General features: G+C 38.0%; 2 protein-coding genes across 4 annotated transcripts; both read left to right on the top strand.

The window, feature by feature from the left end:
- Positions 1-1,258: 1,258 nt before the first annotated feature.
- On the top strand, positions 1,259-10,225 carry LOC117628614. 2 transcript variants are annotated; one of them, XM_034361100.1, is made up of 26 exons: positions 1,264-1,617; positions 1,702-1,844; positions 1,935-2,196; positions 2,277-2,341; positions 2,436-2,505; positions 2,602-2,967; positions 3,316-3,395; positions 3,504-3,555; positions 3,787-3,940; positions 4,061-4,148; positions 5,216-5,318; positions 5,431-5,521; positions 5,644-5,741; positions 5,997-6,179; positions 6,372-6,623; positions 7,060-7,155; positions 7,262-7,356; positions 7,494-7,557; positions 7,656-7,743; positions 7,845-7,918; positions 8,151-8,408; positions 8,528-8,601; positions 8,739-8,845; positions 9,126-9,244; positions 9,384-9,461; positions 9,579-10,225. In XM_034361100.1, exons 1-26 carry the CDS (start codon positions 1,330-1,332, stop codon positions 9,789-9,791), a joined length of 3,561 nt encoding a protein of 1,186 aa, XP_034216991.1. In that variant the 5' UTR covers positions 1,264-1,329; the 3' UTR covers positions 9,792-10,225. The 2 variants fall into 2 exon arrangements, with proteins under 2 accessions (XP_034216992.1, XP_034216991.1); XM_034361101.1 differs by lacking the exons at positions 9,126-9,244; positions 9,384-9,461; positions 9,579-10,225 and having other exon boundaries at positions 1,259-1,617; positions 8,528-8,653.
- A 2,141-nt stretch (positions 10,226-12,366) lies between these two features.
- LOC117627360 (probable methyltransferase PMT18) lies at positions 12,367-16,564 on the top strand. 2 transcript variants are annotated; one of them, XM_034359427.1, is made up of 6 exons: positions 12,367-12,901; positions 13,681-14,401; positions 14,536-14,746; positions 15,119-15,416; positions 15,517-15,981; positions 16,064-16,564. In XM_034359427.1, exons 2-6 carry the CDS (start codon positions 13,691-13,693, stop codon positions 16,287-16,289), a joined length of 1,911 nt encoding a protein of 636 aa, XP_034215318.1. In that variant the 5' UTR covers positions 12,367-12,901; positions 13,681-13,690; the 3' UTR covers positions 16,290-16,564. The 2 variants fall into 2 exon arrangements, with proteins under 2 accessions (XP_034215318.1, XP_034215317.1); XM_034359426.1 differs by having other exon boundaries at positions 12,368-13,205.
- The last annotated feature ends 30 nt before the right edge of the window (positions 16,565-16,594 follow it).

Here is a 16,594-nt window from a genome sequence, read left to right on the forward strand (position 1 = left end):
CCGTCTGTAATTCAGTCTTCAAATGATTGATTCGTGCCCTAGAAATCGACGCATAACGATCGGAAAGACCTAACCAGGCGTCACGAGCAGTCTTGGTGCCAATAACATACTCAATGGCCTCATCAGAGAGAGTGGCAATGAGGAAACTGAGTAAAGCCTTATCAGCGCGAATCCATTCCTTGTAAGCAGCAGTAACTTCAGATGTAACACCCTCCTCATCAACAATAGCAAAGCGAGGAGGAGCAACTTCAGTTCCGTCAAAATGCCCAAACAGATCATAACCCTGAAGAACGAATTCCAATTGAAAACTCCACTTGAGAAAATTATCGTCCCTGAGACGAAGACTAATCATCCCAAGCAAACCGTCAATTTTGACCGAAAAGGAAGAAGAAGAAGTCGCCATTGATGAACAGAAATTAGAGAAAAGACAGAAAAAAGAGGAAGGAACAATAGAGACAGAGCAAGAGAAGAGCACATCGAGGAGACAGTTCAGAAAAATCGGAAGCGGATCGAAAGTGTCAAGCCACGATGGGCTCTGATACCATCTTAACAAGAAGAAGAGGATGAGATTTAGGGATTTCAAGAGAAGAAGGAAGAGAGAAAGCAAGAAGGAAGAGAGCCCTGTAAACCTGTATTTCTGATTAGATTGTTAATGAAAAATGATAAAAGCACAGCTTTAGTACAGTGCACATCTCCTAATATTACGCTAACAAACTTAACAAATACAGCTCTCTCACTAACAGACTTAACAGAGAGCACGTGAGCTACACATGATGACTTAACAATCTATTAACTAAAACACATGGTTAACAATCTAAGCCTCATACCACCCGCTTGAGTTGGAATGAAAGTTAGACGTTTAGTTTTGTTTGTATTTGTAAGAAGACAAGAAGTGTTCGCACATGCGGTGGCACCATAGTGGAAAAGTGGCCAAGTTCTCATCTTCCCACCAAGTGCCCCAAATTCGATTCATATAAAAGACAATTTTGAGACAACTCAATATAATACTCCCCTTCCTAACGAATGAAAAAAAAACAAAACAAAACAAAAAAGCCAAGCAGTGTTCCGACCTAATGACATGTTTGTTTTTCGAGTGCAATACGGACATCTAAGCCCTAGCCGGCCCTCTCTTGTAAATTGGGACAGTTTCTTCGTAGGTTACAGCCAATATATTTTAGCTCATAATGAAAATGGACCTATGATTCAATAGTTGGGCCCAATAGGCCGTGTTTCACTGGTTCAAGCAAATCCGAACCAGTTTGGACAGCGTATGCTGCAACAAGTAAAATTGGTAGGAGTTGGAGGGACTGAGAGAAGCCGTGCTGTGAAATGGCGGTAGCATCTTCCTCGTCGTCGTCGTCGTCATCGCCGGTACGGTGGTGGAGGACGGCGTTTCTGACCGTGAGAGACGAAACCCTAACAACTCCTCTGCGCAACCCAATCCCCGAACTCCTCCACCATTTCATCTTCTCCCATTCTCACACTCTCCTCTCCGCCGCTCCCTCCCTCCCTCCCCAGGAAGTTACCTCCGATTTGCTGTTCGTCATGGAACTCATCACCACAAGGCCTCACGGCATTGAAGACATGACCCCTACCTTCACTCACACAACTCACTTGGTATGAACGGCAGAGAGTTTGGCTTTTTGCTTCTTTGCTTCTTCGTTTTCGTTGTATATTGAGAATTCTTGTCGTTTGATTCAGATCCACGACATCTCCCATCGTCATCCTCTTGAGATCAATTCAGCTTCGTGGACTCTCATCCTCGACGCTTTTAACAAAATGCTTCGAGTTTTCGTCAGCTCTTCGACATTCACACCCGTTATGGAAGCTCTACAGACCCTAAGGTAAGCTTCTATGGTTTTCATTTCGATTCTGAGCAAATGTGCATTCTATTTGCGAATTCGATTGTAATTTGTAAAATTCGTTATCTTTAGACGTGTTATGAGCACGTATCAGAGGAAGTGTTCGACGGCGGATGAGATTCAGCTGGTAAAGTTCCTTGTGCACATCATTGAGAGCTCTCATGCAGAGCTGAATAGCTCATCACACTCAATCCGCAGCCAAAGCTCTGTTCTTGAAGCTGGAAAGAGAATGCCACTGTGGGAAAATCAGACCCTTGCATTTACTATGCTTGGAGAGACAATCTCTAGAGTTGGCTCATCCTTGCCTGTGGACATCTGGAGATCAACGATTGAGGTCGCGATTCTCTTTTACACTTGGTATTTGTGCGAATGTCTCTGTATATATGATGCTGATGCTGTTTTGCTGTGGACTAGGTTTTTAGGAAAGTGATGGATGGCTTGGCAGCTAAAAGCCTTGTGGAAGACACTGCTATGTCCAGGTATCCCGAGAGTATCTAGTTTTGCTTGTTTCAACATGTAATACATGGATTCGTCATCCTTATATATATTGGCATGGCACTTGTGCTTTTGCAGGTTTTATTTATCTCTTCTGCATTGTCTGCATTTGACTCTCGCAGATCGTAAGTGTTCCCTTTCTGACCACGTAAGTTGCTTTTGTGTACCAAGATTAAAATCAACTAACAGAGTTGTATCCACTACCATTATGTTTCACACCTCCTGGATTTGATTATCCTTTCAGGTGTCAGGTTTTGTGGCTGCTTTGAGAATGTTCTTTTCCTATGGCATTAGTAGTAGAACTCAACTTACGTGTCCAGTAGTTGGTCAAAAGGAGAAGGAACTTAGTTTAGCGAGCCTTAAGACACGTTTGGAAGATCCTAAAAAGACTGATCGTACCCCATATAGGCCTCCACACCTACGCCAAAGGGACAGTTCAAATACAAAGCAGACTGGAGCTCGGGGTTCTCAAAGTTTATCAGATCATGAATCTTCCGCACTTGATTTTGCATCATCAGATTCAGATTATAGTGACAATGATGGATCAATTAAAGAGACTGAAAACATTCAAAAATCAAAAGTCAGAGTTGCTGCAATAGTTTGTATACAGGTAATTTTTGCAATTTTTTTTTGGTTCTTAACATTATCTCAAAAAGGTTATTTTGCAAAGCAATCTAGCATTCCTTTATGTGTTAAAAGTTTAAGGAAGGAAAATGTTAAAGTATAGCAAATCTTTTTGTGATCTTGCTGGAGAAGTTACTATATTTCGATTACCTTACTCTTTGAAGTTGATTTTGTGAGCTGGAATACTTGTTAATTTTATGAATTTAACAAGATTTTAACAAAATGACGTGGTTTCATTGTCCATTATATGTGGAGAAATTGGTATGGTGCCTTTTGAGCATGAAATCTTTAATGTCTGCACATTTACCTTATTTCCTTTGTTAATTTGGCGAAGGATCTTTGTCAAGCTGATTCCAAATCATTTACTAGCCAATGGACGCTGCTTTTGCCAACAAGTGATGTACTACAACCTAGGTAAAGCATCCTAATTCCTCCTCTTCATGAATAGTTCATTTCATAAACTTAACTATCTATCACCAAATTTTCATTCTCACTTATTTCATGTTACCTTCTGATTTACAGGAAGTATGAAGCAACACTAATGACATGCCTGCTATTTGATCCTTATCTAAAGGTGTTGTTCCCTGTTCGTTCTTATTATATTTAGTCACTGCACTTCCTTTTCATGAATTATTTGACACCTATGCCCTGCGGTTTATGTAGAGATAACTTTGTACTTATGCCATGTTGCATGACAATTCTTTTTCTCATTTTCATAACTTTCAAACATATTCTCATGGTCATGTAGTAATTTTTCCCTAGTGGTGCTTCTAGCTGACGTGTGCTTCTTTATGGTTCCCCCCAGGCACGGATTTCATCTGCCTCAACCCTGGAAGCAATGTTGGATGGTCCATCTTCAGTTTTTCTGCAGGTAGCAGAATTCAAGGAATCTTCTAAACGTGGATCCTTCACAGCTCTTTCAAGTTCCCTTGGACATATACTCATGCAGCTTCATACAGGTTTGTGAAAGCAGTAATGCTGCACAAATTTATTTTTGGTGCAATAATATTACTTTTACTTGTTCGAGTATTTTTTGGTTATTTTGATGTTGCAATAATTCTATGATGTATCTGGTGTAGGTATTTTATACTTAATTCAACGTGAAAGTCATAGTAGATTGATGGCATCCTTGTTCAAGATTCTCATGCTTTTGATATCATCTACACCGTATGAAATTCTCCTCCCCAAAATATCTTATTGTTAAGGATTGTTTCTTTTTTTTTTTTTTTTTTTTGTGGTTTTGTTTTGATGTGATTTAGTATTTACTCCATTGTATCTTCTTATGTTGTTTTTTTAAAGATGTATTCAGATTCCAAAACCTCGTGTTAGAACAAACTTTAGTGTATACTTTGCATAATTCAATTCCAAAATTGGGCCCAAGTGATATGGCTTACAGCTTTAAGTGCATTGATATTACCTGTTTGGGCTTGAATATTTTCCTTACCCACTTTTCTTACTTTTGGGTGAGAAAGTCATCTCCTTCACATTAGGATCTGATTTGGAAACCCTAGCAGCATTTGCAAAAGTTTTCCCAGTGTCCACTACAACTATCAAGGTGCATTTGTCCATCTTAGTTCCCTGTGAGCCTCTGTGTAGCAGGCCTCGGCACACGTCTTATAGGACAAGTTGGATGCTTAGTCCGTAGTCATGGAAATAAATGAAATGATTAGGCTCTGAACAGACTGAAGAATCTTGAGAGAGGCTTTTGGATAGTAAACTTAACTTATGCATATAGAAGTACATTGAATTCTTATTTTGATAGGACCTGTAATTTGGGAACTAACTTTTATCTGGACACCCCATTAACTTAGCCATAGCCTTCCATCGGGATTCTTTTCCAACCAAATTAATTGGTACACCATCATTGGCTTTCTATTGATATTCATCTGTTTAAGATATTTGCTGGTTATAATCTTGACAACCAGTGGTATTTTTTATTTTTTTAATTTATGGCAATCCTGTGTATTTAAGTTGAGCTCTGTAATCATGGGAGTTTATAATATACAATGCCACAGAACATATATTATTAAAAAAGAGAAATAAACATAAAAATGTATTGTGGAGAGGATTTGAAAAATGGCCCAGCCTGCTTTGACTGCTGATTCTTTATAATAGCATTTTATTTATTTTATTAGATACTTGTGGACACAACAGATCCGATGCATGATGTTACTGCTGACTTTTTTTAGGAAAACCTTGTGTACTTATTGTTTCTATCGATGATCATTCTACAGATATTCAAGAATGCCTGGAGAATTGTTGCCAACAGTTTTTACATCTCTACAAGAAAGGATAAAAAATGGGTTTTCATTCAAAAGTGATCAGACTGGTCTGCTGGTTAGTCATCCCTTTCTCTTTTTATTTTGCAGATACAGTACGCAAATAATATCTGTGATGCCTGCCTTTCCTCACTGTGATATCTTATACAATTTTTTTTATCATTTGACAGGCTTCTTGTATTAGTTGCTTGACAACAGCTCTGAATATCTCACCGTCTTCACTGCAAGTTAAAGAAATGCTTCTGATTGAGATATCTAATGGTGAGCTTAACTTTGGTGGCCTAAGAAGATTAAATTTACTAGTGCTCATGTTTGCTAATTCCTAAGCTACACCGTCCTATTGAATTTCAAACTTTTTCTCATTTTTCTGTGCCTTTTGCCAGGTTTTGCTGAGGCTAAAAAGAAGTCTGGTGTTCTTTGTACATTATTTCAATTTTCAGAACAAGTGACCAACCCAACGATATGCTTTGAGGCTCTTCAGGTAATTGATTTCTAATAATCAGGTTTTAATAGCAGTTCTGATTTTTTTCTGGCCAACCATGAGCATGCCATCCGCTGTCATGAAATGTGTGTGGTTTTCCTGGTAGTGTCTTTTCTTCTGTGCACTTGTTTAATTTCTTTTCTTTTTTTCTTTCCAAAATATTATGGTGGATAAAGGCATGTGGCAATGTCGATAAATGGGATTAATATATATAAGGAAGATGTTGCATTACAATGCTTGCATTGTTTCTTACAGGCTCTTAGGGCTGTTTCACACAATTACCCAAGTATTATGTGTTCCTGTTGGAAACAAATTTCCGCCATGGTTTATGGTCTTTTGAGGGCAGCTACACCTGAAGTTCCTGCAGGGTCTTGGAAGGGGCATACTGGAAATTTTGTTGGATTTATTGGGGAAAAAGTCATTACAGCTGCTATTAAAGTAAGTGTCCTTTAATATCTTTGGTTTTCCTCCCTCAAAAAAGAAAAAGAAAAAAAAACGTAGTTTTCCTTGGGTGAATCTCTTTGTTTACACTAAAAAATAAGGCAAAATCTTAGAAATATTTTAGGCCAGTGTAATGATTTTTCCCCTCTGCGGACATATGCGATGATCCTTTAATGTCAATTGTATCAGGTTTTGGACGAATGTCTACGTGCAATATCTGGATTTAAAGGAACTGAAGACCCTTTAGATGATAAATTACTTGATGCCCCATTTATTTCTGACTGTGTAAGGATGAAGAAAGTTTCATCGGCTCCTTTGTATGAATCAGAGAGTTCAGAAAATACTAGAGATGAACCCACATCAAGTCAATCCGGAAATGAACAGTGGTGTGAGGCAATTGAGAAGCATATGCCTTTGGTTCTACACCATACTTCTGCAATGGTTAGTTGATATAAACTATTGACCTTTGATCACATAACTTGTTTGAATAAATAAGAAAACCTTGTAAACAGTTGTCAAAGCCAAAGTTCTGGCAGATTACAAAACCTTGTCAAAGCATACAAATAGTTGTCAAGGAATTTGAGGGAAAAATAACTTTATATGAAGAACTGTAAAATAGTAAAAAGAGATGTATCTATTGCTAAAATGGTAGAAAAGAACATGTTCTTTTCATTTGGCGACTATCACCATTTGGCCCACGGGAGAATATGGTCATTTGATCATATGATTGAACCGCTGAAACCTCCAAATAGAACTCCCTATTTGAGAGCAGGATGGAGAGCATCCAAATCCTGCCCAAGTTGGGTAAATCTACCTAATGCAGAGGAGATATCTTTCTGTGTTTTTATCTCTCTGAACCGTTTCCTTTTTCTTGAAGGTGAGAGCTGCCTCGGTTACTTGTTTTGCTGGTATAACTTCTTCTGTCTTCTTCTCATTCTCAAAGGAAAAGCAAGACTTCATTCATTCTAATTTAGTAAGTTTTCTTGTTACTAATTGTTGGTGCTTTACTTTAACTGCTCTTCTCGATAAATGGAACAGAAAGCTTTTTCTTATTAGCTATACCTACAAAATCTTTTTAGGTTCGTTCTGCTGTAAATGATGACGTGCCTTCAGTTAGGTCAGCTGCTTGTCGAGCCATTGGCGTCATTTCATGCTTTCCTCAAGTTTCTCAAAGGTGATTTTGGAATGTTTTTTAATGGCATTGATTGATTTCTCAGAATTCTTTTTATCTGTTATTGATTTGATCCTTTATCAATTTTGTGCTTTGTTTTGTTCCTTGGACAGAAATTCACTAAAAACTTAATTATATAGTGCAGAGATCCTTGATAAGTTTATTCATGCTGTTGAGATTAACACTCGCGATCCCTTGGTCTCGGTATTTTCTTATTCCCTAATTTTATTTTCTATTTAATGAAGTGGACGTTTCATTTCGTTTCATAAGCAGTCAAACCTTTCCTTTAATTCTTATTTCAGGTGCGAATAACTGCTTCTTGGGCTGTGGCAAACATATGTGATTCTATTCGTCATTGTATTGATGATTTTGCCTTGAATCAGTCTGGAGGTCAGCTTAAATTTAGAAGAGTGATATATCAAATGCATTTGCACTGTATCATTGTCTTTTCAAACTATGATCTTCTCTCTCTTTTTTCCCTTTTTGTATAGGTTCTCCTGAAATCTCTAAATTATTCACATTATTAACTGAGTGTGCTTTGCGTCTGACTAAGGATGGAGACAAGGTAAATATTTTAATAAGCCAAGTCATTTGAAATCTTTTACTCTGTAATAGTTAAACAAGATGTTAATAAGCCAAGTCATCAACATTGGTTGCATGTAAAAAGTTAATAGATGGTAGATGATTATGGTTATTAAGGATTTATGCACAACTATTTTTTGCTTTATTCCAGTATTTGTAGTCAGTTGTATGTATATCTCTCACAGCTCTGAGTCTTTTCTTTTTCCTAATGTCAGATTAAATCAAATGCTGTAAGGGCTCTAGGGAATCTTTCAAGATCTATCAAATATACGAGTGATAGTGACAGGACAATGGACAATAAGGGCTCATCTCTAAAGAGCACTAAACCTGAGGAATTACCGTCAAGCAATTACAGGGCGGGAAGCCAACAAGATGTATCAATATCACGCCATCCAGCTTCTTTGGGAGATTCATGTTGGCTTGAAAAGGTCATTCAGGCATTTATTTCTTGTGTTACGACTGGTAATGTTAAGGTATCATATTCACAGTCCTAACTATTTGGAAATTCTTTTCTAATTTGAATGGAATGGATATGACTGTATCCTCATTATTATATTTTGTTCTCTACTTTTTTTAACTGTGCATTTAACAGGTCCAATGGAATGTTTGTCATGCTTTGAGCAACCTGTTTCTGAATGAGACATTAAGACTGCAAGACATGGATTGGTACAGTGAGACAACCAGTTACAATGCCATTTGTTTGCTAATATAGTTCTGTGTGAGATCAATTTACATCCTAAAGTATGAAAGTGAGCTCTTAATTTAAAATGAAAAAAAACTAAGTATGCATAGTTTTCTGACAGGGCTTCGTCTGTATTTAGTATTCTACTACTGCTATTACGTGATTCTTCGAACTTTAAGATCAGGATCCAAGCTGCTGCTGCTCTGGCGGTGCCAGCATCAGTACTTGGTAAGTAATAGGGTTTACTCTTCTTCGATTTCATGGTTCTCTTGGTAACTCCATTATTCTATATCAGTTATCAGTCTCAACCAAAGTTCAATTTTTGACTATTATCAGTTGCATTGGTTGACTGACATCACCTTGATACATTCTTGATCAAGATATCTTTCTTGTTTTGTTTTTCGTGAGGTTTTTTTTAATCATTCCTTCATAAAATCTAGAAATTGATCGTTTCCAAAAATAAATAAATCTGGAAATTGAAATAGAAGGCTATTGGTTTGTGTTGCAGATTATGGGGAATCCTTCTCCGATGTCATCCAGGGTCTGGTGCATATAGTAGAGAATCAAGGTTCAGACCATATTGCATCACCATCAAATTTCAAATATAGGGTTGCACTTGAAAAGCAGGTCAGTAATCCGAATCATTTGCACCTGAGCAGCTATATGGGTTAATGTTGGTCAAAACCATTCATTTTGGTTACATGTGCGTGTGTGTGAGCCTGAGGTATATGATGTGTTTAATAGTTTTTTCTTGTGCCTGGTTCAGTTGACCTCAACCATGCTGCATGTTCTTATCCTCGCTTCAAGCTCTGATCATGAACCCGTCAAAGATTTTCTTGTGAAAGTAAGTGTTTCTTACAAGTACATTAAATTACCCTGATCCATTTAGTGTGTGTGGAAACTTAGGTATGAGTTTTTCTTTTGGCTGTTTCTGACTCATGTTTCTTTCCGCTGCATATAGAAAGCCTCATTCCTTGAAGATTGGTTCAAGGCACTGTGCTCGTCACTAGGAGAGACAAGTTGTCAAGCTGAAGTTGAAAACGATAAGTTCATCGAGAATCCGAAGAAAGAGATGATACGTAACGCAATTGGGTCGCTAATTCAATTGTACAATTGCAGGAAGCATCATGCAATTGCGCAGAAATTTGACAAGTTAGTGAACAGCATCCAGTGAGTTCTCTCAGTTACGGGAAATGCTGCTCTTTGAAGACAAATATTTAATTGTGATATGAGATTGTAGGGAAGCACCGTCGGGCGGCTGTTAGACATACGGGGTGCTCGTCATGATCATATGCTAATTAGGTTGTAGCTCTCTCCTTTTCTTTTTTTCCTTATTTGGTGCCTTTTTCTTGGGTATGGGTATGGAGGGGGTTGGTTAAGATCCTAAATAGGTGAAATTTGTTGTATTGTAGTGCATATATAATATTATAGTTGTCCTTTATTTAATTTATGACCTTATTGTATGGTTTCTGTGGACTAAAATATAGAAGTTCCTTTCGGCTACAAATTCTGAAAGTTTAGAAGCCAGCCATTTCGGTGTCAGTGTCAACAAATGTATAGTGCTTGGGTGACCTTTGGATAGTGATTTAATGATTACTCATTCAAGCTTATGGACCCCTTCCCCTACAGATTCTTATACACGACAACTAACTCACAAGGGTGGTCCAGCTTTTGTGAGAGTGGTTTCACATCCACTTCGTCCGGACTTCCGAATTCCTCCCATCTTTTTACCTACTTGGGTCCATTCAATAAACTTGAAAAAGAAATTGTTTGGAAGTCACATAAATGATAATGAATAGATTTAACCCCACGGAATGGACTGTCCCTCTCGTTCCTTCTCCATCCCATGGATCAAATATAGGAGTGATTGAAATCCTTCCACGATTACAGAAGCAACGCTGCAGAATAAAAAAAGACGATTTGGTGCAAAGTAGTAAAATATTAGCAGAAAATGAAAGCTCAAATCAAAATCCCGATCAAATTTCCCCATCCAAATGTATCTGTCGACTGTAGAAGCTACTAATTTATAACTAATTATTTATTGATTCAGAGAGAGGTTTTGATTGAGAACAAGCATTTTACTTCATAGATATGCTGCGTGTGTGTGAAAAGTGAGGATAAATATGGAGAAGTAGTGGAGGAAGGTCTGCGGATAAATATTAGAATGAAGATAATTACTTCATAGATAAATTATAATAAAACTACCAGTTGATAATTATTGAGGTAAAAGGTAGTACCCAAAAGTCCCATTTGCTTTTTGACCAAAGAAATGAAAAAGGCGTTACGTAGCCAAAACTTTCAGTCACTTTTATGCCTCATCTTGATTCTTGTTGTTTTGATGGATGTACGTCGGCGTGGTTATCTAATACAGTACTCTAAAATATAAATTGTCTTTAACCTCTGTTATGATAAGTGGATTAATAAAATCATGTTGCGAAGTGATAATTCTTCGTATTTTCAGTTTCTTATTAGACGAGCAACACGCAACTGTCCTTCTACCTCCATTCGAAAATAAACAAGTGTCCTAATTAATGCAAAGGACAAAGGGCAGGGAGGAAACAAAATTATGATCATGTCATGACTCTTTAAAATGGGAAGCACAGTCCAGTCCTTCTCAAAGGCTCCCCCTTTTATCTCAACTTTAAGATCATCATCACGTCACTCTCTTCTCAATTCCAAATGTATGCATGCTTGCTCTCCTCCAAAACAAGACTGTTGCATGGCACAATTGCATAATTGCATGATTGAATTAGGTTTTTGCTAATCATACAAGCGCATTAATATTTGAATCCCACGTCAGCATCTATGTGTGGGGTCAAAAGGCCTTACTGATAATAATGCAGCCAACATTATGGGACACAATTGACAAACATAAATATTTGCCACTCAAGACATCACGTGATCTTTCCTTGCAATTTAGCTCCTCTCTTTGTCCCTCTCAACCCCTACTACGTTGGTCCATCCTTGTCAATTTGCACGTACATATATATTTTGGGGGGGTATGTGTTTTGCACGTACATCTTGTATTATGTGACAGCTTATTTATTTATTTTCTGATTGAGTTCCTTTTTTTTATTTATATATAAGTTATATCGACAAGAGAGATTTAATCACAGGACATCATATGCAAAGATAATTATTCTTAATCATTTGAACTGTAAACCGTTGCTTTTCTCAACAAGAATTGATGTGAGAGTTAATAATGCAAGTCTCCAGCATTGGGTAGAAGAAGATGCCCTTCAACAACATATGACTCGTGATAAAACAGATGCTCAGAGAGTGGAACCAAAAAGAAAAAGAGAAAAAAAAAAAATTGTGGTTCTTGGGATGTCCATTTTATTATGTGGGATGAACAGGTTTGGATTGTTTAGCAATTTAATGCATCCCAGATTGGATACAGAAGACAGCTGTATGTGCATATTGTGGAGGTGAACAGAAACCATAAAATAAATATCAAACAGTGTTGCTACTTTTGCAGAGAAGCTTAATTAACTATCAGTCTGTTAGTGGCTTTTAGCATTATTTTTGGATTATCAATTATTAATTGTAACCTAAAAATATGGTAACAGTTTATACATTAAATTAAATAAAAAGAAAACTAAAATTAATCAACTTTTGAAAAGATTTTTATTTATTTATTTATTTTTTATCTTTTGAAAAAAAAAATTGGTGAGGAGCATTTTGAGGGTGGTCACTTGGTCAGAGTCTCTCTCTCCCTCTGTTTTGAGAAGGCCGCAAATGTCGTCTAGTGGACAAAATCCACGCTCCTCCTTCCGCTCACTCTCACTAGCCTCCGATGAGTCTCTTCTCCTTCTCTATCTATTTTTAGATAAAACAAATTACTCAAAGACTTGAATCAAACAAACAAACAAACACCCAATCACAACGACTCCCATCTCTCTCTCTCTCTCTCTGCTCCTTCTTTCACTTTTCCTCCATTTGAAAATAAACAAACGAAAGAAAGATTATTGCTTGAACAAAATACTCACCAATCCCCACTTGCCCATTTTCCTGTAATCGCGGAGACTTTTAAACCTCTATCTTTCTTCATGTATCCTATTCTTATTATATAACCTTTTTGGCTTTTCCCTCTTGCTTCTTCTTTTCAATTTTTAATATTTCCTCAATCGTGAATTAAAGAAACATGAAAACAAATACGACTTGAAAACACCTTTTTTCGTTATTACTGTTCTGAGGTTGTATTTGAGGTAATACTGCACTGGGGGAGTCAGAAAGATAGAGGTAGAGATAGAGAGAGAGCCTTGGTTGAGATTTTCTTATCAGGTAATAAAAAGCTCTGTCCTTTTAGAAGCCTTTTCTTTCTGTAGAGAAATACAAGTTGCCCATCTGCAGCTGCTGCTGCTGCTGAGTACACTAATCTACATGTTTCCAGTGGGTTTCTCTGCGGATTTATTGGGTTTTAGGCTGTTTCTTTCTGTGTTTTTATGCCAATAAACTTTGGGGGGCAAAAACAAGCAAAGAATAAAAAAAGGAAAAAGAAAGATTCAGACTTCAGTGGAGTTCTCTTTAAGTAGGGTGCTGAGTACCTTATTTTGTTTCTAGCTTCAACTTCTGTTGCTGGAAATAGGTACATTTCTGATTGCATATTCTTCTTTTTTCCTTTCAATTCTTTGATTTTGTTGTTTTTGTTTTCGTTATGTACACCATTATGCTCTGATCTTGTAGCTTTGCCTTTCCAGTGTTTGGATCTTGGACTTGCTCTGTAAAATTTGCCTTTTCCTTCTTTCTTTCTGTTTTCACATAATATATTTAAGTTTTATTAAGGGGGGGTGAGGTGGGGTAATGATTGTACGTGGGGTTTATGATTTATGAATAAAGATTGAATCTTTACATATTTGACTGATAGAGTGTGATCTTTGATGTTTCGAATAAATTATGAAGTTTTAATTTATGTGGGTTGGGAACTTTTTATTTTTATTTTTAGATGATTTAAGATAGTTATGAGTGGGACCTGTGATTTGTGAACAAGGCCTGAATTCTTGGCATTTTAATTGATGATAGAGTGTGATCTGAATGCTTTCTTTGAATTGAAACTTTGGCAGAAAGAATAAAATGGCCAGGGACTATACTGGTGGATCACCAAAGCACCACCACCTAGAATCCAAGAAGAAGAGGCTTACTTGGATTTTCGGGGTTAGCGCACTCTGCGTAGTATGCTACATGTTAGGAGCTTGGCAAACCACTTCTTCTCCTGTCAATCGATCTGAGCTCTACCAAAGGGTTGGTTGTGATGAAACGTCTCAAAATCAAGGAGGGAACAATGTTTCCTCCTCTCCCTCAGCAGCATCAGCATCATCATCATCACTTCACTTGGACTTTGAAAGTCATCATCAAGTGGAAATCAACAAATCCGACGCAGTCCAAAAGTTCCCAGCATGCGACATGGCCTACAGTGAATACACTCCCTGCCAAGATACGCAAAGGGGGAGGAAATTTGACAGAAAAATGTTGAAATACAGAGAGCGGCATTGCCCCACCAAGGAAGAACAATTGCTTTGCCTTATACCTGCTCCACCAAAGTATAAGACCCCTTTCAAGTGGCCTCAGAGCCGAGATTTTGCTTGGTATGACAACATCCCCCATAGAGAGCTCAGCATTGAGAAAGCTGTTCAGAATTGGATTCAAGTTGAGGGTGACAGGTTTAGATTCCCTGGTGGAGGCACCATGTTTCCACGGGGAGCTGGTGCATATATAGATGACATTGATGCTCTCATTCCTCTTAGTAAGGGCAACATCAGAACTGCAATTGATACAGGCTGTGGTGTAAGTATTATAGATACTGCATAATAGCATTATGTCTCACTATTTAAAATTCCATATTTGAACATACAATTGAATCCACACACCTATGTATGGTGCCAGTGAATGCTAATACACTTTTCTGTTGGGGTATGAAGGTGGCAAGTTGGGGTGCTTACCTGTTGAGGAATGACATCTTGGCGATGTCTTTCGCGCCCAGAGATACACATGCAGCACAGGTCCAGTTTGCATTGGAGCGTGGAGTTCCAGCTATGATTGGTGTATTGGCTTCGAAGAGGCTTCCCTACCCGGCGAGGGCTTTTGATATGGCTCACTGTTCCCGCTGCTTGATCCCTTGGCAGAATTATGGTAATATGTCCATGTATCTTTGTTAGTTTGCTTCGACATGTTAGTGTCTCACATTAGTTGAGTTAAAGTGTTTTTGGGTTGAATACTTCACTATGGTATTAGGTGTGAGCAATGGTCGTACATTGGTTGGGATATTACTAAGTGATTAATAATTTAACCCAGATATATATACCTATTCAACCAACTTTTGGGTTTGATTTGATACTATTGAGGCTGTTGCCAAGCGTCTGTGCCCAACAAAATGTGCAGGTTGAAGCGTTCTTAGGCTTAAAATGCAAGTTGCCCAAAAAAAAAAGAGAAGTAAAATTCACCATTAATTTCATATGATCTGGTTTTGAATACATGTGGATTTTCCTTTGCACTTTTGGCCAGATGGTTTGTATCTAATTGAAGTGGACAGAGTTCTAAGGCCTGGTGGTTATTGGATTCTTTCTGGGCCCCCTATTCACTGGAAAAAACACTGGAGGGGATGGGAGAGAACCCAAGAGGATTTGAAGCAAGAGCAAGATTCTATTGAGGCTGTTGCCAAGCGTCTGTGCTGGAAGAAAGTGATTGAGAAGAATGACCTTGCAATCTGGCAAAAGCCCATCAATCACATTGAATGCATTAAAAGCAGGAGGGTATATAAGACACCACATATATGCAAATCAGACAATCCAGATATGGCTTGGTACTCCCTGAGCTTCATTCATAATATCATTTATTTGATTTGGAACACAAGTTCTCCTACTGTTAACTCTGTTTGTTGTGACATTTTTTGTGCTTAAAAGGGAAAGAGACATGGAAAATTGCATTACTCCTCTACCAGAGACAAGCAATCCCGATGATGTTGCTGGTGGGGCATTGGAGAAATGGCCTGACCGTGCATTTGCTGTCCCACCTAGAATTAGCAGTGGTTCAATACCAGGCGTCACCGCTGAGATACTCCGAGCGGATGATCAACTGTGGAAGGAAAGGGTGGAACATTACAAGCGGATTATACCAATCTCTAAAGGACGATATCGGAATGTAATGGACATGAATGCTTACCTTGGTGGATTTGCTGCAGCAATATCAAAATATCCTGTGTGGGTTATGAATACTGTCCCTGCCAATTCAAACCAGGATAGTCTTGGTGTGATTTATGAACGGGGCTTCATCGGTACATACCAGGATTGGTGTGAGGCATTCTCAACTTATCCTAGAACATATGATCTCATCCATGCTGGCGGTGTCTTCAGTATATATCAGGACAGGTAAATCTCATTCCATGATAATTTTCCTTTGGTATTTTAATTTGTGATTTGGAGACCTCATGTGCTTTGTATATTGTTGCAGGTGTGACATAACATACATTTTGCTGGAGATGGATAGAATTCTGAGACCAGAAGGAACAGTTGTATTTAGGGATACTGTAGAGCTCCTTGTGAAAATAAAGAGCATTACAGACGGCATGAAGTGGAAGAGCCAAATTATGGACCATGAAAGCGGACCCTTTAATCCAGAGAAAATTCTTGTTGCTGTCAAAACTTACTGGACTGGTGAAGCCAAAAAGGAAAGCTAGTAGTAGTGTATTCTTTTCTCTTTGCTTGCAATTCTCTTTTTCTTTTTTTCTTTTTCCCCCCTTTTCCTTTTATCCTTTCTTCTCTTGGTGCATCGTCATGTTATGCTCTGGGATTTTGTAAAAGAATATATCTGCGTCTAAGTGGCAAATTGGGTAGTTTTGCTCTGTGATATTGCTTCATTGAGATAGTGAACTGGAAAATCTCCTTTCACCCGAGAAATGTACGGATTTAGTTTTTGACAAGGTATCTCAAGTGGTTGAGAGAAGTTACTTCACATGTTTAATTCTTCCATCTCTCAATATCA

Source organism: Prunus dulcis, chromosome 5 (genome assembly GCF_902201215.1).
Source record: "Prunus dulcis chromosome 5, ALMONDv2, whole genome shotgun sequence".
Lineage (NCBI taxonomy): Eukaryota > Viridiplantae > Streptophyta > Magnoliopsida > Rosales > Rosaceae > Prunus > Prunus dulcis.

Coding starts and splice junctions, on each gene's coding strand:
- LOC117627360 (XM_034359427.1), top strand. CDS start 13,691: ATGGCCAGGGACTATACTGGTGGATCACCAAAGCACCACCACCTAGAA. Junction 14,747..15,118: donor GATCCCTTGGCAGAATTATG/GTAATATGTCCA, acceptor ACTTTTGGCCAG/ATGGTTTGTATCTAATTGAA. Junction 15,982..16,063: donor TTCAGTATATATCAGGACAG/GTAAATCTCATT, acceptor ATATTGTTGCAG/GTGTGACATAACATACATTT.
- LOC117628614 (XM_034361100.1), top strand. CDS start 1,330: ATGGCGGTAGCATCTTCCTCGTCGTCGTCGTCGTCATCGCCGGTACGG. Junction 7,156..7,261: donor ACTTCATTCATTCTAATTTA/GTAAGTTTTCTT, acceptor AAATCTTTTTAG/GTTCGTTCTGCTGTAAATGA. Junction 7,357..7,493: donor TTTCCTCAAGTTTCTCAAAG/GTGATTTTGGAA, acceptor TTAATTATATAG/TGCAGAGATCCTTGATAAGT.